This window comes from Ochlerotatus camptorhynchus, unplaced genomic scaffold, assembly GCF_037179485.1.
Source record: "Ochlerotatus camptorhynchus isolate MF236.1 unplaced genomic scaffold, CSIRO-AGI_Acam_v1.1 ptg000104l, whole genome shotgun sequence".
Classification (NCBI taxonomy): domain Eukaryota; kingdom Metazoa; phylum Arthropoda; class Insecta; order Diptera; family Culicidae; genus Ochlerotatus; species Ochlerotatus camptorhynchus.
In genome coordinates, this window is record NW_027040594.1 from 580,449 (window position 1) to 601,586 (window position 21,138).

The following is a 21,138-nucleotide window of genomic DNA, read 5'->3' on the forward strand; positions in this document are numbered from 1 at the left end:
CTGCGCATTCATCGAGGCCCAAGCGAAGGTGGCGCCATTACAGTACCTGTCTACACCACGGTTGGAGCTAGAAGTAGCTGTTCTCGGTGCACGATTGACAAAGTCGATCTGTGATGCCCATTCCTTCCCGGTAGCGAAGCGGTTCCTGTGGTGTGACTCGGATACGGTAGTATCATGGGTGAAATCGAACCAACGAAGGTATAAGCCGTTCGTTGGCTATCGTATTGGCGAGATCCTCAGCATCACTAATCCAGAGGATTGACGTTGGGTAGGAACGAAGGACAATCCAGCAGACGATTTGACGAAGTGGGGCAAAGGAACAGAGATCAAGGCCGGGAAGCCGATGGTTCCATGGACCGGAGTTTCTGTATCACGGAGTGGAAGAATGGCCGAAGCAAAAGCGTCCAAAGGTGAAAGTTGCCGAAGAGCTCCGGGCGAGGGTGCTGCTGCATCACATTGTGATACCCGAGGGGTTTACGGAGAGGTTGCAGCATATTTCGCGTTGGACAGTAATGGTGCGGACCCTAGCAACAGTGTTCAGATTCGTGTCCAACTGCTGGCGACGCGTCAAGAAGCTGCCGATCGAATTGTTTTGAGAATGACACCCTTACTTGTACAGCGTTTGTCGGTGAGGGTCGATCCATTTTCGTACGTCAGCATAGACTATTTTGACTGGAAGTGTCTATTGGCCGAAGGAAGGAAAACCGACGGGTGGCACTTTTCACGTGCCTAACTGTGCGAGCGGTACATTTGGAGGTGGCGTACAACTTGACGACGGAGTCGTGCAAAATGGCGATCAGGAGGTTCGTAAAGCGCGTGTCAGTCCGATCGAGATCGTTTCGGATAACGGTACGAGCTTTGCCGGTGCCAGTCGAGATTTGCTGAAGGAAATCAATCTAGCGTGTGCGGATACGTCGTTTACGGGTGCGAGGACTCGTTGGACTTTTAACCCACGGGCTGCCCCACACATGGGAGGTGCGTGTGAGAGAATGGTGCGCTCGGTGAAAGAGGCACTAAAAACGTTCACAGATGGTCGGAAGCTGACGGACGAGATCCTGCAGACGGCACTGATCGAGGCGGAGAACCTGATCAACTCTCGTCCACTCACCTACGTGACCACCAACGTTAAGGAAGACAAGGAAGACACTTTTTGCGTGGTCGTTCATCGGTCGAGTGTCTGCCGTCAAGGAATCCGGTTGACCTGGCCAACACGTTGCGTAGTAGCTACCATCGCGCACAGTTCTTGGCGGATGAATTCTGGGATCGTTGGTAGAGGGAATACCTGCCGATGTTAAACAAGAGGTCCAAGTGGTTCGTGGATCAGCGGCAAGTAGCGGTTGGAGATTTGGTGTTCGAGGCAGATGGAGAGAAGCGAAACGTCTGGGAGCGCGGCGTGGTGAAGAAGGTGTTCGTTGGGAGTGACGGAAGAGTCAGAGAAGGTCAGACCGGTAGTGTAGCTAGCCGTTGTGGAGGTCACTTCGAAGGAGTAATCCCCGTACTGTTCCTGATGGAACCAGCCACAGGGTTTACGGGCGGGGGAATGTTGCCGTTGCAGTCAGGCCTGAAAGGGTTGCGGTAGCATAACTACCGTGAACGCGTCCCTTTTGATGCGCCCGTTTTTGACGTTTCTTGCCGTCGCTGTAGCAGTGAGGTGCATACATGAATGTATTCACACAAAGTTAAGAGGAAGAGGTGACAATTGACTTCTTCCTCTTTTATTTCTATCTCTATCTCTATCTTTATCTATCCTTATCTCAATATTTATCTATCTCTATCTCTATTTTACGCACATAAAATCGGCCAATCAGGAGCTGGTTCACGTTTGACAGAAAAGTGGTGCATTTTCGCCCCCGTATTGTCACCTCTTCTCTTAAGGCCCACGCACATTAGATCCGGATCGGACGCGTTGCGGCAAAGTGACAGCTGAATCTATTGTCTAACTGTCAAATTAACTTCAACGCAACGCAAACGGATCTAATGTGGGTGATCCTTTAGACACAAAGGTGTGATAGTGAGTGGGATACGCTAAATACGGCCATCGATTTCGCACTACTTTGTTTGTTTACCCCAGCAGCTGGCCTGGAAAGAGGAGGATATAGACTCCAACGCGATAGATGTGTTTTTTTGTTGCGAATTATGTTTTGTGCCGAATTGTACCTAGTAAGTTGTGCAATTTGTAGTTTAATAGTTTATTTGTAGCTTTTTAAATATTGTGAAATCGTAGATTGTTCGCCACTGTTGTACCGCGGGAAGCAGATATGTAAAGGTGACATGTTGTTCAGTGTCTTTTATTTAATTAATTGATAGGACCTCGCTGAGCCCGCCGAAGGTAGATTGGCATTGAGGAGTTGCAGTAGGCGTTTAAAAACTAATGTCGTTTTCGTTTTTACTACACTACACCGGTGTAGTGTAAGCAGCAATAAGTGCGAGTCATTGACAGTTCATCATCATTTGTTTGTAAACAAAGGTGCAACCGATAGCTACACCCTAAATTTTTTCGGTGTTCAGCAGTGTAGCACCGGTGTAGCTACACCGCAAAAACGAAAACGACCTAAATTGTCAGTTGTCGATTGTAAGTTTGTTTAATGTGATTAGTTTGTTCATTTTGAATATATTTTAGTTGAGTTTGTCCGCCAAAATACTTACTTTTGAAAATCGTTTTTCATTCGCACCGGAGGGGTGCGAACAGTAACCAATTAACTAGAACAAAGATAAAGAGCCAAAGGCTAACCAATTGAAATGTTAAACTAAATGTTGAAATATGAAAAAAACCAGAAAATAAACGTAAATTTTACCACTGTCAAAGTATACAGTGTGTGCTCAACTTCCGAGCCGAACAGTAGATTTATTTACCCTCTCCGGTTATTTGAAGTCACGAGCCTTGCCAAACGTGTTACTTCTCCATTATTAAGAATTGTCATATTGAAGCTGTAGCAGAGGTATAGTAGATCGGTTGTCATCATATAATTCTCCCCAGCCTGTACCGTGAGAATTAAAATCTCCCATAATCAACCGTGGGACAGGAAGTACCGAACATATATCTGAGAGTTGTTTTCGATTAACAATGGCTCTAGGAGGAATATAAACTGAAGCAATACAAAGGCTCTTACCTTTAATAAGGGCCCATGCATTAATTATGTCACGCTAAATCGAGCAAAAAATTACCCACTCCCCCCACTATCGTGACGTTTTTCCTATACCTAATGCATTGCTTGTCACAAAATCTTAGACCCCCCTCCCCCCTTAGAGCGTGACATAATATATGCATCAACCCTAAAAGCCTAACATACGACAACTTCAATGCCTGAAAATTGTGGAAGATCCACTCTATAGGCACTTTTTGATCCCCAAAAGTACCCCTCCTCCACGCGAATCCTCACGATCCAGTCGAATAATGTTAAAATCATAAAAAGGAAGATTGATGTCTGAAGAGAGCCAAGTTTCAAAAACAAACACAATGTTGAAAAATTACAAAAAAAAAAACAATAAAGGGTGATACGGTCAAAATTTGGTCAAGGGAGAACGCGTGTAAATCGGTGAAATCATTTATTTAAAAAATCAAATTAAATTTCTTTTTCAAGTTCAATTAGTATAAAATTCAGGAAAAATATTCAGTTAGGCTTCCGCTTTTCCAAATCCGAATTGCCGGGCCTTACGCTTGACCCATGCCATCAGATTTTGTACAGCCACCTTGTCCACCTTCTTCGCCGCAGAAAGCCAGTTTGCCTTGAACTGCTGCTCGCCCTTAGCAGTTTTTTTGGTCTTCTTTAGGTTCCGCTTGACAATAGCGCAGTATTTCTCAATTGGGCGGAGCTCTGGCGTGTTGGGAGGGTTCTTGTCCTTGGGAACCACCTGCACGTTGTTGGCGGCGTACCACTCCATGGCCTTTTTACCGTAATGGCAAGATGCCAAATCCGGCCAAAACAGTACGGAACAACCGTGTTTCTTCAGGAAAGGCAGCAGACGTTTATTCAAACACTCTTTCACGTAAATTTCTTGGTTGACAGTCCCGGAAGCTATGAAAATGCTGCTTTTCAAGCCACAGGTACAGATGGCTTGCCAAACCAGATATTTCTTTGCGAACTTTGACAGTTTGATGTGCTTGAAAACATCTGCTACTTTTCCCCTTCCTTTTGTCGTATAAAACTCCTGTCCCGGAAGCTGCTTGTAGTCGGCTTTGACGTAGGTTTCGTCGTCCGTTACCACGCAGTCAAACTTCGTCAGCATCGTCGTGTACAGCCTCCGGGATCGCGCTTTGGCCGTCGTATTTTGTTTATCATCGCGATTTGGAGTCACTACCTTCTTGTAAGTCGATAGTCCGGCTCGTTTTTTGGCTCGATGCACGGTTGTAGACGATACACCCAGCTTATTTGCGGCATCTCGGAGAGAGAGGTTAGGGTTTCGCTTGAAACTACCGGCAACTCTCTTTGTCGTCTCGGCGGCTTCCGGTTTTCGATTTCCCCCCGATCCAGACTTCCTGGCTGTCGACAAACGTTCCCCAAACACTTTAATTACATTTGTAACGGTTGATTTGGCAACTTTTAGCGATTTTGCCAACTTTGCGTGCGAGTAGCTCGGATTTTCGCGATGCGCGAGCAAAATTTTGATACGCTGCTCTTCTTGCTTGGACGGCATTTTGACAACTGAAGAGTGAATTCCAAAATCAAAATAGGAGCAACATTCTACACACACACACCTTCAAAATGAGGGGTGTTCAGGTTTTTTAAATGCAAAATTGAAAGAAATACGTCAAGTTGATATTGACCAAATTTTGACCGTATCACCCTTTATGCTAATAAAAAAATTCTTCTTCGAAGGTTTGAAGTCTATTTGATTCGTTAATGAAGCCGAGGGTGTCGAGATGCTAAGTTATTGTCAAACCAGAAGTCGTTCCAAATATATCAAAAAAATTTAAATATGGTTTGGGAGTAACTAATCGAAAGACGCACTTTTCAATTAAATCGGGTCTTACAATTTTTGTTTGCAATCGATGATAGGCCCTTTTCATCGCGGTTACGCGAGAAATCTCTTAGTACCAGATTGCCAAAATCGAAGACATGTTGGCTTTAAACAGGATGTACACGGAAAGAAAAAAAAGTACCTAATTTTGAGTTCTTTTCACCCAGGTTGGTAGTTCCGTGCGCCAACTCAATTTAGAGTTCTAGCTCAATTTTCGAGTGAATGACAACAACTCAATTTTGAGTTGCTGTCATTCACTCCCATGTAAACCACTCTAGTGGCAGAAACGTCATCCACCAACATTTTGTTTGAAGCCAAAGTTGTTGGTTCTTTGGCTTGATTATTTGTCAATCTAAGACAGCTGATGCAAACATTGCGAAATTATGCTCCGTCCACATAGATGTTTGATTTGTTGCGTGGAAAAATAATCGTGATAAATGTTCAGCAAGCGCGTACATGTAGGAATTATATATGTATTATCTTAATTTTTAAATTAGGCAAGCTAATCATGAAAAATTAGTATATAGTATAAAAACTGTAGACTTAAGAGCTGACACCACCAATAGTGGTGGCTTCAGCAACCCTCCTTTTTGGCAGAGGATTGATGTAAACAGGATTACTCACTTTTAAGTTGCTTTCACTCAACGTCAAGTTCAAACTACTCAAAATTGAGTTTTACACAACTTACTCAATTTTAACTTGGCGCACGGAACTGTCGAGTTGAGTGAATAGAACCAGGCATGGAAAATCATTTGCATTCATTTCGTGCATTCATTTACATTCATTTGCCCCTAACTTTTTTCATCAACAGAATTCCGCAAAATAATGCACAAAACTTTTGTAGGTTTTGTTATTAGCTACAACTTTTGCTAACAACTCAAATCCCTATATCTTATGCATGACGAACCAGAGCGAACAGAAGCCACTACTGTTTTTCAATGAATGTATTTTACATTCACTGAAAAACAGTAACAAGTTCTGCCCGCTCTAATTCGTGATGCATAAGAGATACAGGTTTGAGTTTTAGGCAAAAGTTATAGCTAATAACAAAACCTACTTAAGCTCTATACATCATTTTGCTAAATGCTTTTGATGAGAAAAGTTAGAGGCAAATTAATGTAAATGATTGCATGAAATGAATGTAAATGATTTTCCATGCCTGAATAGAACTCAATTTTGGGTTGTTTTGCTCTTTTCGTTTTTGACAACAACAAGAGAGCAAGTGAGAGGCATCAACTCAAAGGTAGGTTTAAAGAACTCAACCGTTGACTAGTTTTGGTTCTCCGTGTAGGGGATTTAATAGCTGTAGTATACCTGTGTGTGTGTGTGTGTACAATCTAACCCCCACTGTCCGGCAGTGTTATTATGGAAGAAAACTGCTTTTTATTACCCTTAAATTAAAGCAGGTTTAGTCCGGGAGTTAGAAGGTGTTAGCTCTATTGCAGCTCCAGTGACCCATTTCAGAATGCCTGGTAATTCACGACCACTCCGAGGTCACTTTTACTTACAATAAGCCCCGCATGTTCACTCTACCTTTATCAAATGGATAATGGTATCATAAACACACTTCCAGATTAAAAAAATATTATTTCCAAATCTGGCACGTATATAGTTTTGAAATTTGTTCAACTGTATTAAATCGATTTGAATGGACATTTATCAATTTTGTTTCGAATACCTCTTGATTCATCTGCTGGCAGCACTTACTGGCCCTTACCGGCGACCAACTCATCTGCCGGCAAATGCAACAACGCCTAAATCTCAAAACTCTCCGAACGTCCCCTCGAAAATGCAATCGAGATATGTATAAGAGCAATCTTAAACTGGAACGTACTCACCAAATCAATACATCCGGGAGCAAATTCCTGTAAGCTGTAGTATACCTATACTCAAAAAATTCCAAACGTCATTATCATGTTTCTCACACTTAATTTTGCGCTTATTGTGAAACACATCCATTTCATGTGTGAATCTTATGCTATGAACCATGCCTGAACACTATGGATTTGAATTGTGACACACTTGGATTCTATGTGCCTCATATGGTGACATCAATAGCTTTGCACTTCATAGTTCAATATTCTACAATATTCTACTTTATCGACTTCTACTTTACCGACTCTAAAAATTAATCGACAAATATATAAACAAAACTGCCAGAGGCCAGAGCTATCACATATCTTTTTAATGGGTCTGATTTGGGATTCGATCATGAACTGTTGGGGTGTGCTGCTGCCAGAGTCTTCGTTCGATCCGAGGTTCGATCTCACTTTGCCACGGTTGTTCTCATATATGAGGCGGGTTGATAGGATAAAGTCACAACTCTTGTTTTCGATGTTTACATGCACATCGTATTGAAATGCAAAACACTTTAAATCCATCTGTTTTGAACAGTAGCGTGATTCAATGTGCAATACACTTGAATAGATAGTGAAAGATTTTATACATTTCAAAGTTTGAAACACTATAAATTAACGTGTATAACACATTGAACAAAGGTGAAATACACTTAAAGTAAATGTGATTCTGCATTTAAAAAATCAAATGTTTAAACACTTCGATGAAACGCGTGAAATTTTTTTAGTGTATGATGTGTACCCAGCGAAGCACTAACCAACATGGAGATGCAGTACCTACTTTGTACACAAATACTTACGAACTGAAAGCCATCACTGTCTCCCACCACACGTTCTAAATTCCCTTCAAACTTCACAGCAAAATTGAAATGTATTCGGCAAACAGCCCTGAGTCAACAGTTTCACGTTTCACTCAGCCGACCCAAAAGACTTACTATAGAGGGTAATCCAATAACAAACATACCTTTTCTAAATACAACCGAGTTGCCCTTCAATCAATATTTGCCGATCTGTTGCCGGGGGGTGGGATTGTAGGCTTGCCATTTCCCAATACAGCTTCTTTCACATCCAGGAACCAATTGCTTTGGTGCGCTTTGATCGTTTTCTTAGAATTTATTAATTGTTTTTGGGAAATCATTCCACTTAATCTAACAGCAACGAATGCTAACGTCAACTGGGGATATTTATTCGCTAGTCAACCTGTGCCGGTAACATCCGTTACAATTCGATGAATTTAATGAGCCTACTGAGTATAAATGAAATCTGACAAGCTGAAGATTGTTTGCTAGAAATTGAACCCTTTGCGGGAACTGCGGCAGTCTCCAGAGCTGTTTATGCAATGACGTGAAGCTCACCAATTATGATGAAAAGGACACGTTTCGTGGAAGGTACTTGAACTGGCTTAGCTGTTTTTTAATTGTAAAATCAGTAAAATCATTGGATATGGCTTCTTCCTAGCTTCTTCTGAAACAGAGTGGCTTATTTTAACTTTCTTTGAATTTATGATAATTCGATTTTGACTTCCTATAACAATCGCACCTTTAGAATGGGTATGAAAAGCTTTCTTCTTCCAGCTTTTTTTTTTACAAAATCCGAGGAAAACAAACAATTCTCCTGACAGAAAGCTTACATCGTTTCAAATCGCATTTCATTATTTTCTCCAAATGCTGACGCTTTCTTTATGGTTTGTTTCATTTCTTTCAGCATGCCAACCTTCGCATCAATCTGACGACATCGGAATATTGGATTAGCAGCAAAGACGCGTAATCCCATACTCCTCCAGAGGGATTTCCGGAATCGATATTTCATCACAGACAACGTGTCCTCAAGCGTGACAATTTTGGTGCCTCGTAAAAGTGAGGACCGGTATGATGGAGCTGCAGCAGGTGCCAACGGATGGAGGCGCCCTTGTTAACCGATCCCTAGTCTATCTGGCGATGGTGACGGCAGCGTCGAGCACAAACTTTGCCATGGAAAGCGTAGACGAAGGAGGAGGAGGAGGAGGAGTACCCATCAATGAAACCTACGGTGGAGGACTTGATCTACTGCTGCACCAACCGGCAGTCATTTTGGTCAACGGATCCGGTGCCGGGCTAGTGAACGAAAACTATAGCTCCAAAGCGGATCCCATCTGTATCATACTGCCGATCACCATCTTCTACTGTTTCATCTTTGTGGCCGGTATCGTGGGAAATCTGGCCATCTGTATTGTGATTGCCAAAAATCGGTCGATGCACACGGCCACCAATTACTATCTGTTCAACTTGGCAGTATCGGATTTTTTGCTGCTGCTATTCGGTGAGTATGCTCGTGTGAGATTTCTCGAGTAATATTTGAAAACTTGTAACGCTCTTTCCGCGTGAACCGATGTTCGCCTACGCAAACCAAGAAGGCTATCGGGAAGGAGGGAATTTGAATATACAATTGTGAGATTCTTGTCCTGCACAATCTTAATTCTTAATTTCATGTATAACTAAAACTACTTTACAAGCGGAACATGGTGAAAAATTTAAGATTTTCAAATTTTAAATTCTCTTGAAAGCGCAAGATTCCACTGAATTTAAGAGTGGATAGTTGTCAAAAGTAACTGATTTGTGCTGAACCTTTTTGACGTAGGACTTCGTCTTTCGGGAAGGGTGCTAATGCAGGGAAATGCCAATAAATTATGGATTTTGATAATTTGTTTGTCGATCGATTCACCAGTGTTATAAGATTTGTGTGGTATGTCACACATTATAATTATTTAATATTTAATTAGTTAACAATGAAGAAATATGCAAACATTCAAATTTTCGACCGCACCCCTAACACAGCCATCAGAAAGTTGGTCTCTAACAACACAAGCCGAAGCCGCATAATTCTTCAGCGTTGCAAGATGGGTCGACCTCGAACTTGTTCGCTGCAGCGTGGGCATCGAGCATTTTTTTTTCTATTCATTCACCTACATCAGCTAAATACAGGGGAAAAAAACTACAAAGGACAGCCCTACGGGGTTGTACGCAATGGTGACGTAGAACTACGTGGTCTTATATAATAAATCTTATTTGTTAACTGCAGCAGTAGCTTGTGTTTTGTGTAGGAATTGGAATTTGAGGGGGGTTCTCTCTGTTTATACTCTTTAGTATGACCCGCTTGACATAGATGGCCCTCAATGACTCACAAAGAGCTACTGATTCCGGTCAATAGCGGTGCGGCTTCTTCCTCCTTCTATGGATGCTCATGTGGAGCCTTTCGTTGTGTACTGGAGAACACCACCACTCACCACGCGGTGATTGAATAAACACCGTTTGGTCAGACCGGACGGAATTCAACTTTGAATTTGGTGTTAGGGAAACAGCTTTTCGCAGGCAATCGGCGATAATTTTCATTCATGCAATTTTCAATAGTAACATTTTGAAAAATGATAAAGTCTTATATTACAGATACAGATGCGTTGAAATATTTCTGATCGATTGGTGATAAAATTATTGAAATTGGTCCAGGGGCAGCTGAGTTATTAACGTTCAAAATCTTTCATAATTTTGTTACATGTTCCATTTTCGGTTTTCACAAAGTGTACCCCCATATAGAAATCACAGACGTAGTCCTACGTCAAAAAAGGAGGGGCAGATGATAATTCAAATGCCAAAGCAAGCGAAACGTTGATAGTTTGACTGCAGTCATCGTTTGGCTGCCGAGTGATAAACAGGGGTGTTCGTTCCGTTGCACACTGAAAACGAAAATAGCTCAGAGAGTGAATAACTTTTACTCAGTTGTGAGTCACTTTTACTCATTCGTATGAATTTTGTTCTTAAAGCGTAGGTTATTCAACGCATGAGTAATCTACGATATAAAAAAAAATCTGCATATGAATCAGTAAAAGAGACTCATTCTCTGAGTAACATTTGTTTTCAATGTATTTAGCTTGCCATCTCGGCTGGAAATTGGATATTGGAAAGTCAAGCTCAGTGTGCAATTTGCATCAAATTCCATGTTTTATCTTGACAGCTCGGCCAGAAAGCAGGTTTCTGTATTCAGTGAAGTTATTTGGATGGACAATACCTATCGCATGATTGGCCTCTAGGTTCAGAATTCACTAAGCATGCAGCGCTAGTAACATTTGATTCAAAGGGCTTGCTTAAGCAGTCTACATTCACTGAAAACGAATATTATTCAGAGAGTGAGTCACTTTTACGCAGGTTACTCATGCGCTGAGTGACCAACGTTTTTAGAAATGTATCTCTCTCGTTACTCACTCTCTGAGTTAGTTTAGTTTTCTGTTTTTCGGCTAGTTGCTATCTTTAGTAATGTTATTCAGATGGATAAGACCTATTGTATACTGGACACAGGGTGGACAGTGAACCGGGAAATTGGGAAAATGCCGGAAATTATAAATAACCGGGAGAAGTCCGTGAATTTCGATGATGAACCGGGAAAAAATATACTTCGTCCTCTCCTTGGAAAATAATTATCTTCTCAACTACCAGATTTTCCGGATACAATCACTTTGAAGAACTTATTAGATAATTTAGATGAAAATTCCAAATGGATTTAAATTAAATTTTAGAATGAATTCTAAAGATAATAAGGTATGTAAGATACAAATTCCAATGGAGTCCAAGTCAATTGTTTAAGTACAAAGTAGAATTATTAAGTGATTCTGTGTGAAATTACATGACGATTGTAAAAAAGATTACAGGTTAACCTCTAATGAATATTCTAAATAAATTCCGAGAAAAATGTAAAGAGAATTTGTAAAAGATATAAATTCAGAGAATATTGAATTTTTAGAGAATTAGAAGATAATTTCAAGTGCATTCTAATGAAAGTTAAAATCCGTGAAAAAAATCAAGGTTTTCGAATTTAAATAAAATTTCCAAACCATTTATGTTGTCATTTATATATTATTTAATAGAACAGCATATAAATAATCTACGTCAATAATGCGGTCGTGCTTTGCACACAACCCTCATCTTTTTTTCTGTAGCTGTTTATGTAATATATTTTTTTCATGCTTTTCAAAATTTTTTTTCAAACTGGGAGGTCAATACCAGTTTATTACCTAGCAAAGCATATACAAGACAAAAGGTTCCAAATCAGGTCCTGATTAGCCTCGTAAAATTTAAACTCATTTGGATTGAAACTGATTTGGCACAAACTAGAGAGGGTCTACCTAGTATAAGAGAGGAACGGACTGGATGGTTATGAGCCAAACGAACCGTCAAAACCAGAGCCAATCCAGCAGTGCCTATCTTGATTGCATTGGCAGTGTTGCTAGAAATCACCTAGGCATACTATGCCAAGGCAGTTTGTTTTGAATCCACTCCTCTCTCTAGCACAAACCATTTGAAGTTTATATGGAAATTACTATGGAAAACCAAACTTTTTGTTCATTGTCTTCAAACAATTTTCCATATTGCACTGTTGAAAAGTTCTATAACTATTCTTATAAGATTTTTTGAAAGCTACAACTTTGCCGAATATCGTTTTTCAGCCAAATGTCAAATAAAGTAGTCATTAATTCAAGAGCAAATTTTCATTTTGTCGTAAGTAACATTCGCACCAATCCGAGAAAAATAAAGTTTTGTTTTGATGACCGAAAAGTTATTCCTATTTTCTATTAAACTCGTATAATCTCATAGTGATAGCAATGTTTAACATATATAGCAGGGTTCTAATCATACAAATGCAATTCGCTAGCTTTCATGTTAAAAATACTGGTTTTTAAGTTAAAAGCTATTATACGTCGTTTGGTGGCCCCTATTGTTACTTAAGTCAAAGTGTATTGACCAGGATATTCGGGAGAATTATCAATTACGTCTCCTTACGTGCAGCCCATTCATCATTTTAGGACCACCGAAATCATCTTAGCAACAAACAGTTCGATTTATTCACTTTAATAATGAGAAAGCGAAACGACGAACGTACACTTTTCACGGGTTTCTCAGCGCTGCTACTTAAGTCAAACGGCATCTCCATAGAAATCGGGTGACTTAAGTAACATCGAAAACTATTTTGATCGGAAGGTGATTACGTCAAAAATCAATTAAAAATGGGATGTGATCCTATATTCGGACAGAATATAGTGTAATAGCAGGAGCATCGATTGACACTGATAGCTCGACTTTGTTTACCTTTGTTACTTTCGACGTAATGAAAATTTGCTCTTGAATTGTTTAAGAGATTGATAATCTTATGGCATTATCCAAGCAGCTGTTGTGTGGGCAACATTGTATTATGCAGTGTGACATAGTAGCCAATTCTACGCGCTAGAAACACCAATGTTGCCTGCTGAACAGTTGACTGAGCATAATCATAAGACATCAGTGACTTGAATCATTAATAACTTTTGTTCCTTACATTTGACTGAAAAGCAGTTTTCAACAAAGTTGTAGCTGAGAAAATTTGCTGTAATTACGATATGAATAATGTAGCCCATTTTTAACATTCAATTAAACGTCAATTTACATGTTTTATTTTAACTGTGTATCCTTTAGCTCTTAGGAACACTGATTTCTGACGTTCCCAATGGAGGTTCCAGGCAGTGGGAAAATCAGACACCCGCGACTTGAAATTTTTGGTTACTGACGTGCCCGACATTGACCCCACACGTTTCAGAATTAGCTTCTAGATGTTTCCGAAGATGATTGTATAGAATCTTCATTGGCAGCATCTGAAATCTCCACCTGCCCTCGATCAAAAAACTCCGTAGAAACCATCTGGAAACTAATCCGTCGGAATTTGTTCGTACCTTCGTTGGCAGCATCTGAAATCTCCATGCACTCCGTTGCAATCGTCAGTAAACTCCGTCGAAATCTTCTAGAATATCTGTCGAAATTTTCTGCAAACTTCGTTCGCAGCATCAGAAGTCAGTACACCCTTGGATTTTGACGTCAGAAAACTCCGTCGAAACGTGTGGAATCTCATCCCTGTTGAAACTGATTTGAAAGTTCTTCGGAGCCGACTTTAACCTTCGTTGGCAGCATCTGAAATCTCCACCAAAATCGTCTGGATACTTCTCCTCCAGAAACGTCAATAAATCCCGTCGAAATCGTGTAAATTCTCTGTCGAAACCGTCCCTTATTCCTTACACGCTTATTCTGGTCAACTCAAAATTGCGTTGAATGTACTCATCTCAGCTGCAAGTAGGGCTACTCAAAATTGTGTAGCCTTATGTTGACTCACTTTTGAGTAAACGACGTTCTCACGTAGACTGAGTCAAATCCACTCAGCGGTATTTTCAGTTGTGGGGAGGGTTTTTGTTTTGATTTTTATTCAAGGAAATGGAAATTTCTTGCTCCGGATTCATTCTACCGGAGCAGAAAATGGTTCAACACCGTTTCCCTAAGCAATTCGTACCAAATACCTGAAGGTATTTCAGCCGGTTTTGAGTAACATTTCCTATGAGGTTTCCTCCGACATGACTGGCATTTTTTCCAAGTCCAGGATTATGCTGACTGAGTGGCTTTTACTCAGTTTGACATTTCTCGTTTACTCAATTTTTGACAACTCTATACATCGGACGAAAGTGAGTACGATCGACTCACCTGGTGAGTAAGCAGAAGTTAGCGTGTACTCCTCCGACAGAAACGTCAGCAAACTGACCAAACAAGTTAAGGACAAAGGAATGACAACTGCGAACAAAGTCGGTTCAAGTCTATGCCAAAGTCAATGTTTTAATTAGAGTCGGTGTATAATGAGTCACGCCAAGAGAAAAACAGTGGAACTTGCATCACGGTTTTCGAAAGATTCCCTTCTCTTTCACTTGGCAACAGAGGATTTATGCATCAACTTCAAAGGACTTCTAGCGAGAAATTAAATTACCGGCTGCAGTAAATTATTATACTAGTGATTTTGTTGGATTAAATCAGCAACATATATTACAAATTCTCATTACTGATCATTACCAAACGAATCTAATTACAATTTAAATGCTCACTGCGTGTTTATGGTCATTTCTTCGATTGAATTTTATATTTTATTGCAATACCTTTCGTGTAGCTTTCATAGCATCGTAATGTTTATTTATTTTGCACCATAGGTAGCCAGTTTGACAGTTCAATAGGTAGACTTGGCTTCACTCTTGGCGTGACTCATTATACACCGTCTCTAGTTTTAATAAGAGTCCCGCCAAGAGTGAAGCCAGAAGTACCAATCGAACTGTCAAGTGGAGTAGCAAACAAGCAAAGTAAAAAAACGATGAACTGCTCTCAGATGGTTCCACCAGAACAGTTGCTCCTCCCGAAATCGGTAGGTACATCATTCGCTACCTCTGACACGTCCCGAATGCATTCTGGTAACCTCGCTGGCACCTCCACCTGATCCATTCAAAAAATTAGTTTTCCACGAAATCGACTGGATCCTTCTGGGCACTGAACTCGCTGCGTTCTTCGTTGACAATGATAACGTCACGACTAATGATGATGTTGTCCCTCACCATATCGTATACCGGAAAGCCTTTCGCATCTTCAGCGTAGCCCATGAAAACACACTTGATTGATTTCACATCCAGCTTTTTACGCTTCTGCTTTGGTTGGTGTACCATTGCCGTTGCACCAAAAATCTTCAAATGTCCCAAGTACGGTTTCTTACCTGTCCATGCTTTTTCAGATATCACGTGGGACTGCGGTTGATTAGATACACCTTTTGGGTGGATTCGCGTCGTTCAGCATGCTTCGTACTTTGTCCAATATTGTGCGGTTCATCCGCTCAGCGATCCCATTTTTCGCGGGAGTGTGTGGGCACGTTTTTGATGTCGCACCCCGTCACGAACCATAATTACCTTTAATCTTGAATTCTCGTACTCTCGACCGCTTTCAATTTCTTGCCCGTTTGACACTCCGGCATAGCTTTGAACTCTTTATATGCTTCCTTTGGTTTGTTTTTTCCGTCGATCTTGTTTTCCGTGCTGAGCACCAATGCTACTGACGTGCCAGGAAGGCAGCTCCCACACCTGGACCCTACCTATCGACCCATCAACTCATGAACCGGGGACCAACGGCTTTACTTCCCATCCGCAGGAAGGCGTGATCAGAGATGTTATGCCTCAGAACATCCCGGCGGCGCCGACTGGGATTGAATCCAGGCCTACTGGGGTGAGAGGTAATCACGCTTACCACTACACCACCGGCGCCGTTATTTATATGCTTCCAGCGCTTCATCTTTTGTCTCCAGCGTGTAAATGACCACTTTTCTTGTCGCATCGTAGATGAAGCTCATAAAATATCGGCTGCCATCAATCGAGGGAACTTCGAACGGTCCGCACAAATCCGTGTGCACCAACTCCAACTTATCTTCGGCCCGGCTTCCGCTACATGGGAATGATTCACGTTAGTGCTTCCCTTGGATACACGCAACGCATTCCAAATCGTCGGTGTTTTTGAATTGAATTCCATCCGCCAATAGTTGAAGCTTCTTCAAACCTTGTTTGTTCAGGTGCCCGAGGTCATCATATCGGTGTAAGCTCTGTCCCTGTTCCGACTTGAAACGTCGTTTCTTGGTTGCTCTCGAAACTCGTTCCCACACGTGCCATGTGGGTGGTTGCTCCGGAGTCGATGTACCATTCTTCCTGCTGTACATCACCGATTGCAAACACACACATTGCACGACCTTTGCTACGCTTCGACGATCCAGACTTTTCCGGACAATTAGCAGCGTAATGACCTGGCTTGTTGCAATTGAAACAGCAATTGTCCTTTGCCTTGCTCGAACCGCTGCCCTTGCAACGCCTCTGTTGTTGCTCACCACTGTAGAACGCTCCTTCATCGTATCTGCTCTTCGGTCCCTGTTTTGGTTTCACGTTCTGCAGGATCTTTGACTAGACTGCGTCTGCTAAAGCTTCCATGCTCATAAAATCTCGGTATTCACTACCAACAAAGTTCATCTCCGCCAGTTTGTGGCCCGTTGAAACCATGGCATCCACGTACGCTTCAGATGTTTGGAAATTTATCGATCGAATTGAAGTAAGCTGTTGTAGCAAACTGATCCTCCTGTAGAATCCACCATCTTGAAAAGCTTTCTTCAGCTTGTCCTAAGCTTCTTTGGCATCCTTTTCGGTCAGCACCAAGTTGTAGTTGATCTTTTCCAAACTGAGACAGATGGTGGCCAACGCCCTCAGCTTCGTGTCTTCATCCAAGAACTCGCCTTCACGTGGCTCCACTGTGCTCCACATACCTTCTCGGATCAGGGTCATTTTCATCGCGAACGCTCACGTCATATAATTCTCTCTTCCTTTCAGTTTCTCTACCGCCAAAGTTGAGTCTACAGTTGAAAAATTTAATTTTGTATCGTTTTTGCAAGGTTCCTGCTGGTGTTAAGGAATATTTTTGTTGAGAAAAATGGAAAATTTTAATAATGCCTTAGTGGTTATGATCTACCGGATTTCTTGTGCGTGAATAGATGAGGCACAAATCAGTTCAGATCTGTGGAAAATCGTAAAATAAAACAATTACTGATGGAAAATGGCATGATTTTCAATGAATAATGCTTTAATTTGCGTTGTGAAATATCCTTATTCTGATGTAAACAAACGGTTTGGTTGACATTTCCTCTCGAACTCGCATGGCGTACCCTACGTTGATGGTGCATTAAAAAAGCCTATTCAAATTCCAACGGCTGTTTAGTATAGTCGCTATATTCATATAGCGAATTCGTTTATTATCGGGGTTGGAACCAGTTCCAACCCAGTGCGAAACCGAACTTTTTGTCAGTGCGAACCTCAACCTGAGCTGGGTTTTAAAAACAAACGATCAAACTGACGTTTGTCAGAAAACAAGCAGACCCAATCTTGATACCCGATCCAGGTTGGAACTGAATAATAAACGAATTCGCTAATAGTCTGGCGGATAGAATCTCGGGAACCAATTGAGCTGTCAAATAGCGAAACCAATCAAGCAAATCACGACCAACAGAAAAGAGCACATCAGTTATTGCAAACAAAACTTCGGAAACCCTTTTCTCGTGACTTAAGGCCCGTCTACGCAAACTAACACGATCTTTGGGTTGGGAAAAGTTCCCCCTATCCGATGATGCTGGTAATTTGAATAATAATCAACGTTTTGTTTATGAAAGTTGATAGTACTTTTTCAATAGGCGAATCCAATAGAAACTAAGCGATCGTTTCAGCCTCTGGTGGTGAATAAGGGAACCATCAAAAGAGTGATGAGGGCTGAAAATTTCGCTGTGAAGCATAAAAAGAGGAAAATGTTTTTACCTTTTCTGATTAATTTATCCATCGCAGGTGCTTGTAATCATCATCCACATGGGATATTTTGTTTTCTGTATCGATTGTGCAGTGATCCGGCTGGTGCTTCCACATATTTTTGTTAAGAAAAGTGAAGATTTATAAAACTACCCCAGCGGTTATGATCTTCCGGATTTTTAATGTGGTGTTATTTGAGCTGTAAACAAGTTAACATATGTGAAAAATAATAAAATAAGACCCCTCCAGATAGAAATATGCAAGATACGCATAACAATATGCGTTAATTTGAGATGTAAAAATTTTAATTTTGATGTAACGGTTTGGCTTGGCTCTAATCGCCTAGCGCACGCTACATTGGTGGTGCATAGAAACAGCCTATAGGCCTTTTTAATGCACGACCAACGTAGAGGGCACCACACGAGATCGAGAATAAACGTCAACCAAACCGTTTGTTTACATCAGAAGAAGGATTTTTCAACGCAAATTAAAGCATGCTTCATTGAACATCTTGCCAATTTCCATCAGTAATTGTTTTATTTTACGATTTTCCACACATCTGAACTGATTTGCACCTAAACTGTTCACAAAAAGAAATCCGGAAGATCATAACCACTAAGGCACTATTGGAATTTTGCATTTTTCTCAACAAATATATTCCTGAACACTAACAGAATCCTTGCAAAAATGATACAGAATTAAATTTTACAACTATAGATCAAGTTTTCGACAATCTCAGATAAATCAATTTATCAGAAAAAGTGAAAAAGTGTTCCGCTTCCAATGTCTCACGGCAAAAATTTCTGCTCGCAACACTCTTTTTGACGTTCTCATATTCACCACCAGAGGTTGAACCGATCGCTTAGTTTCTATTAAAAAGGCGTATTGTTGGTCTACAATATGTTGAATTGGTTCCGCTTTTTGACAGATCGAAATTCTATCCGCCAGACTATAAATATAGCGACTATTCTGTTTAGGTGGTATGGCGCTGTCTGGCGGTAACAAATCGCATTCAACTTCAGATTACTGCAAAGTATTTCAAATTGATAAACTAAACAAATCAATGCACTAGTTTATTGTCGAAATTGAACGATAGAATTTCGATATTCATATCAAAAGTTGATTGCTTGCATAGAAAATCAAAGCATTTGTGACCAACATACACCTTCCGGTTGTTTGAAACAGGTCCAAACTAGTCCAAATTCAACCATACATATTTTTTGGACATTTCGCATGGCAAAAATATCCAGTTTTCCATGAACTTTAACGGCAAATAATTCTCCAGCACAGCGGATGGAGGGATCGGATGAGTAGCAAGCTTAAATTGTTCTCTCTGGTGACATCCTTCACCAAACACGCCAGTGGCGCTTACTCTTCGCCCCATTATAAAAAAGAAACATAATTGTGAAACCATGCCTGCCACGTTAAATTTTAAGCTTCTCATAAATCGTTTCCATCACCCTAGTGTCCAATATAAGACAAACATAACTAATGGTATTACAATTAACAGCGAATTTATTTCACCCTGCTGAGAGAACCTCAAACTGTCCACTGCAAGTATTAAATGAAAAAGGGATAGCTTTCCATTCGAAAATAAAATAACCACTCCAACATCATAAATACCAACCAACGTTAACTAATAGCATCCGGAGGAGAAGAAGCACAAAAAACCTAATTTTGGACTCAAGCGTAAACGAAACAATAAAAATTTCAGTAGCGCACATTGTCCTCAAGCGAAGACAGCATATTAATAAGACTGGCAACTCTACAAGCGCAGTGGTATTTCGTAAACGGTGCTCTCTGCTTTCACCTTTGCTCGCTAGGTGGCCTGATGAGGAAAGCTCAGAAGCAGTCAGTCTTCTTGACATGTACTCTTCGCTCAAGGCCATCCGGGATCCGGACCTGGCATCCGGCTGACTGTCCGTGCGGGGTACGTATATGTGCTCGACAAAGACAATCGTAATATGTAGCACACGTTCCGTTCCAACCATAGTGCCGCCGTTGGTATAAATAATGCTGCCGGTGATGGTTGCTTTGTGTGACTTTCCCAAAAACCCGGTCCCAGAGGAGCTCCTTGCAAGGATGGCCACGTTCTGTGCGTGTGGGTTCCTAATCGACAATTTATGGCCTCCAAGGCAGTGACTTGTCTTTCATGTATGATTCCGTCTTGGTAACAGCACATGGTGCGGATGGTTCAATACATCGAGGACTGCTGCCGATTGATGATATCAAAACCCTTTCCATTATGGTGACTTCATACATGTACGTGGTGCGTGTGTCTTACGGGGCTGCCACAATGTTGCGTCAACTTCAGCGTCAGCGTCAAAAATTGGAACTCATTGATGTCGGTTTAACAGCAACTTGACATGCGTTACACCTGTCATTGGACGGCAACGCTGACGCTGACGCAGTGTTGTGCGGGCCCCTTTAGTATGGGAGTGCGAAAATAGATGGCACTGTCAGAGAGAGTCGATAATTTTGCAATTTGCATACATTTAGGATCAAAGAAACATGCTTGGGGTGTCATGCTTCGTTGCGTGTTCAACAATATATGTTTTAGAAAGTGACGCGTGATGATGCGATTTGATCAAATTGAAAACGATTTGATAACAATGGCACGAACGTAAGCATGGTGGGTGGACGTTGTTCGAAAAACGATTCCTTCATCCATTGAAGCAAGACAATCGTTCTACCGACATGCAAAAAGGGATTAAATCCCATCATACCTACCGGAATGTACATGGGCTCGTTGAGTAATTGAATGGTTGTAACCTGACAGCGACCAAGAGAGACCGAGTTAACTGAACGTTTGCTCTCTACGGAAAGTACAGGGTTCCCATTTGGTTTGACGTTGGTTCCGTTGCAGCTCTTGGGGACGCTCTAATAAAACATTCGATGACAACGATAATTGTTTTCTGTGTTTACCAAGTGCAAGCAAAGTAGAGCTCCACGCTACGAACGGTTGAGAAAGGACTGACAGGGTAGATGCTGCTGAGAACCGTGCTACATTGTTGTAGAAACGATTACCCTGGGCGAGCTCAAAGATTGTGGTGGGAGAATGTGGAGTTAGGTGAAGGTCAGCAAACAGAAACTTGTACAATGCCGACATGAGCCGATTTGAAATAGGCAAACATTCCCACGTTT

General features: G+C 41.2%; 1 protein-coding gene across 1 annotated transcript in view; it reads left to right on the forward strand.

Annotated features, from left to right (window-relative positions):
• The window catches only part of LOC135699225 (pyrokinin-1 receptor-like), a 322,643-nt gene that overhangs the window by 222,423 nt on the left and 79,082 nt on the right, over positions 1 to 21,138 (forward strand). Inside the window, exon 3 of the mRNA XM_065219427.1 lies at positions 8,520 to 9,113. Within this exon, the coding sequence (XP_065075499.1) occupies positions 8,684 to 9,113 (430 nt within the window). The 5' untranslated portion in view covers positions 8,520 to 8,683. The remainder of the gene's footprint in view (positions 1 to 8,519; positions 9,114 to 21,138) is intronic.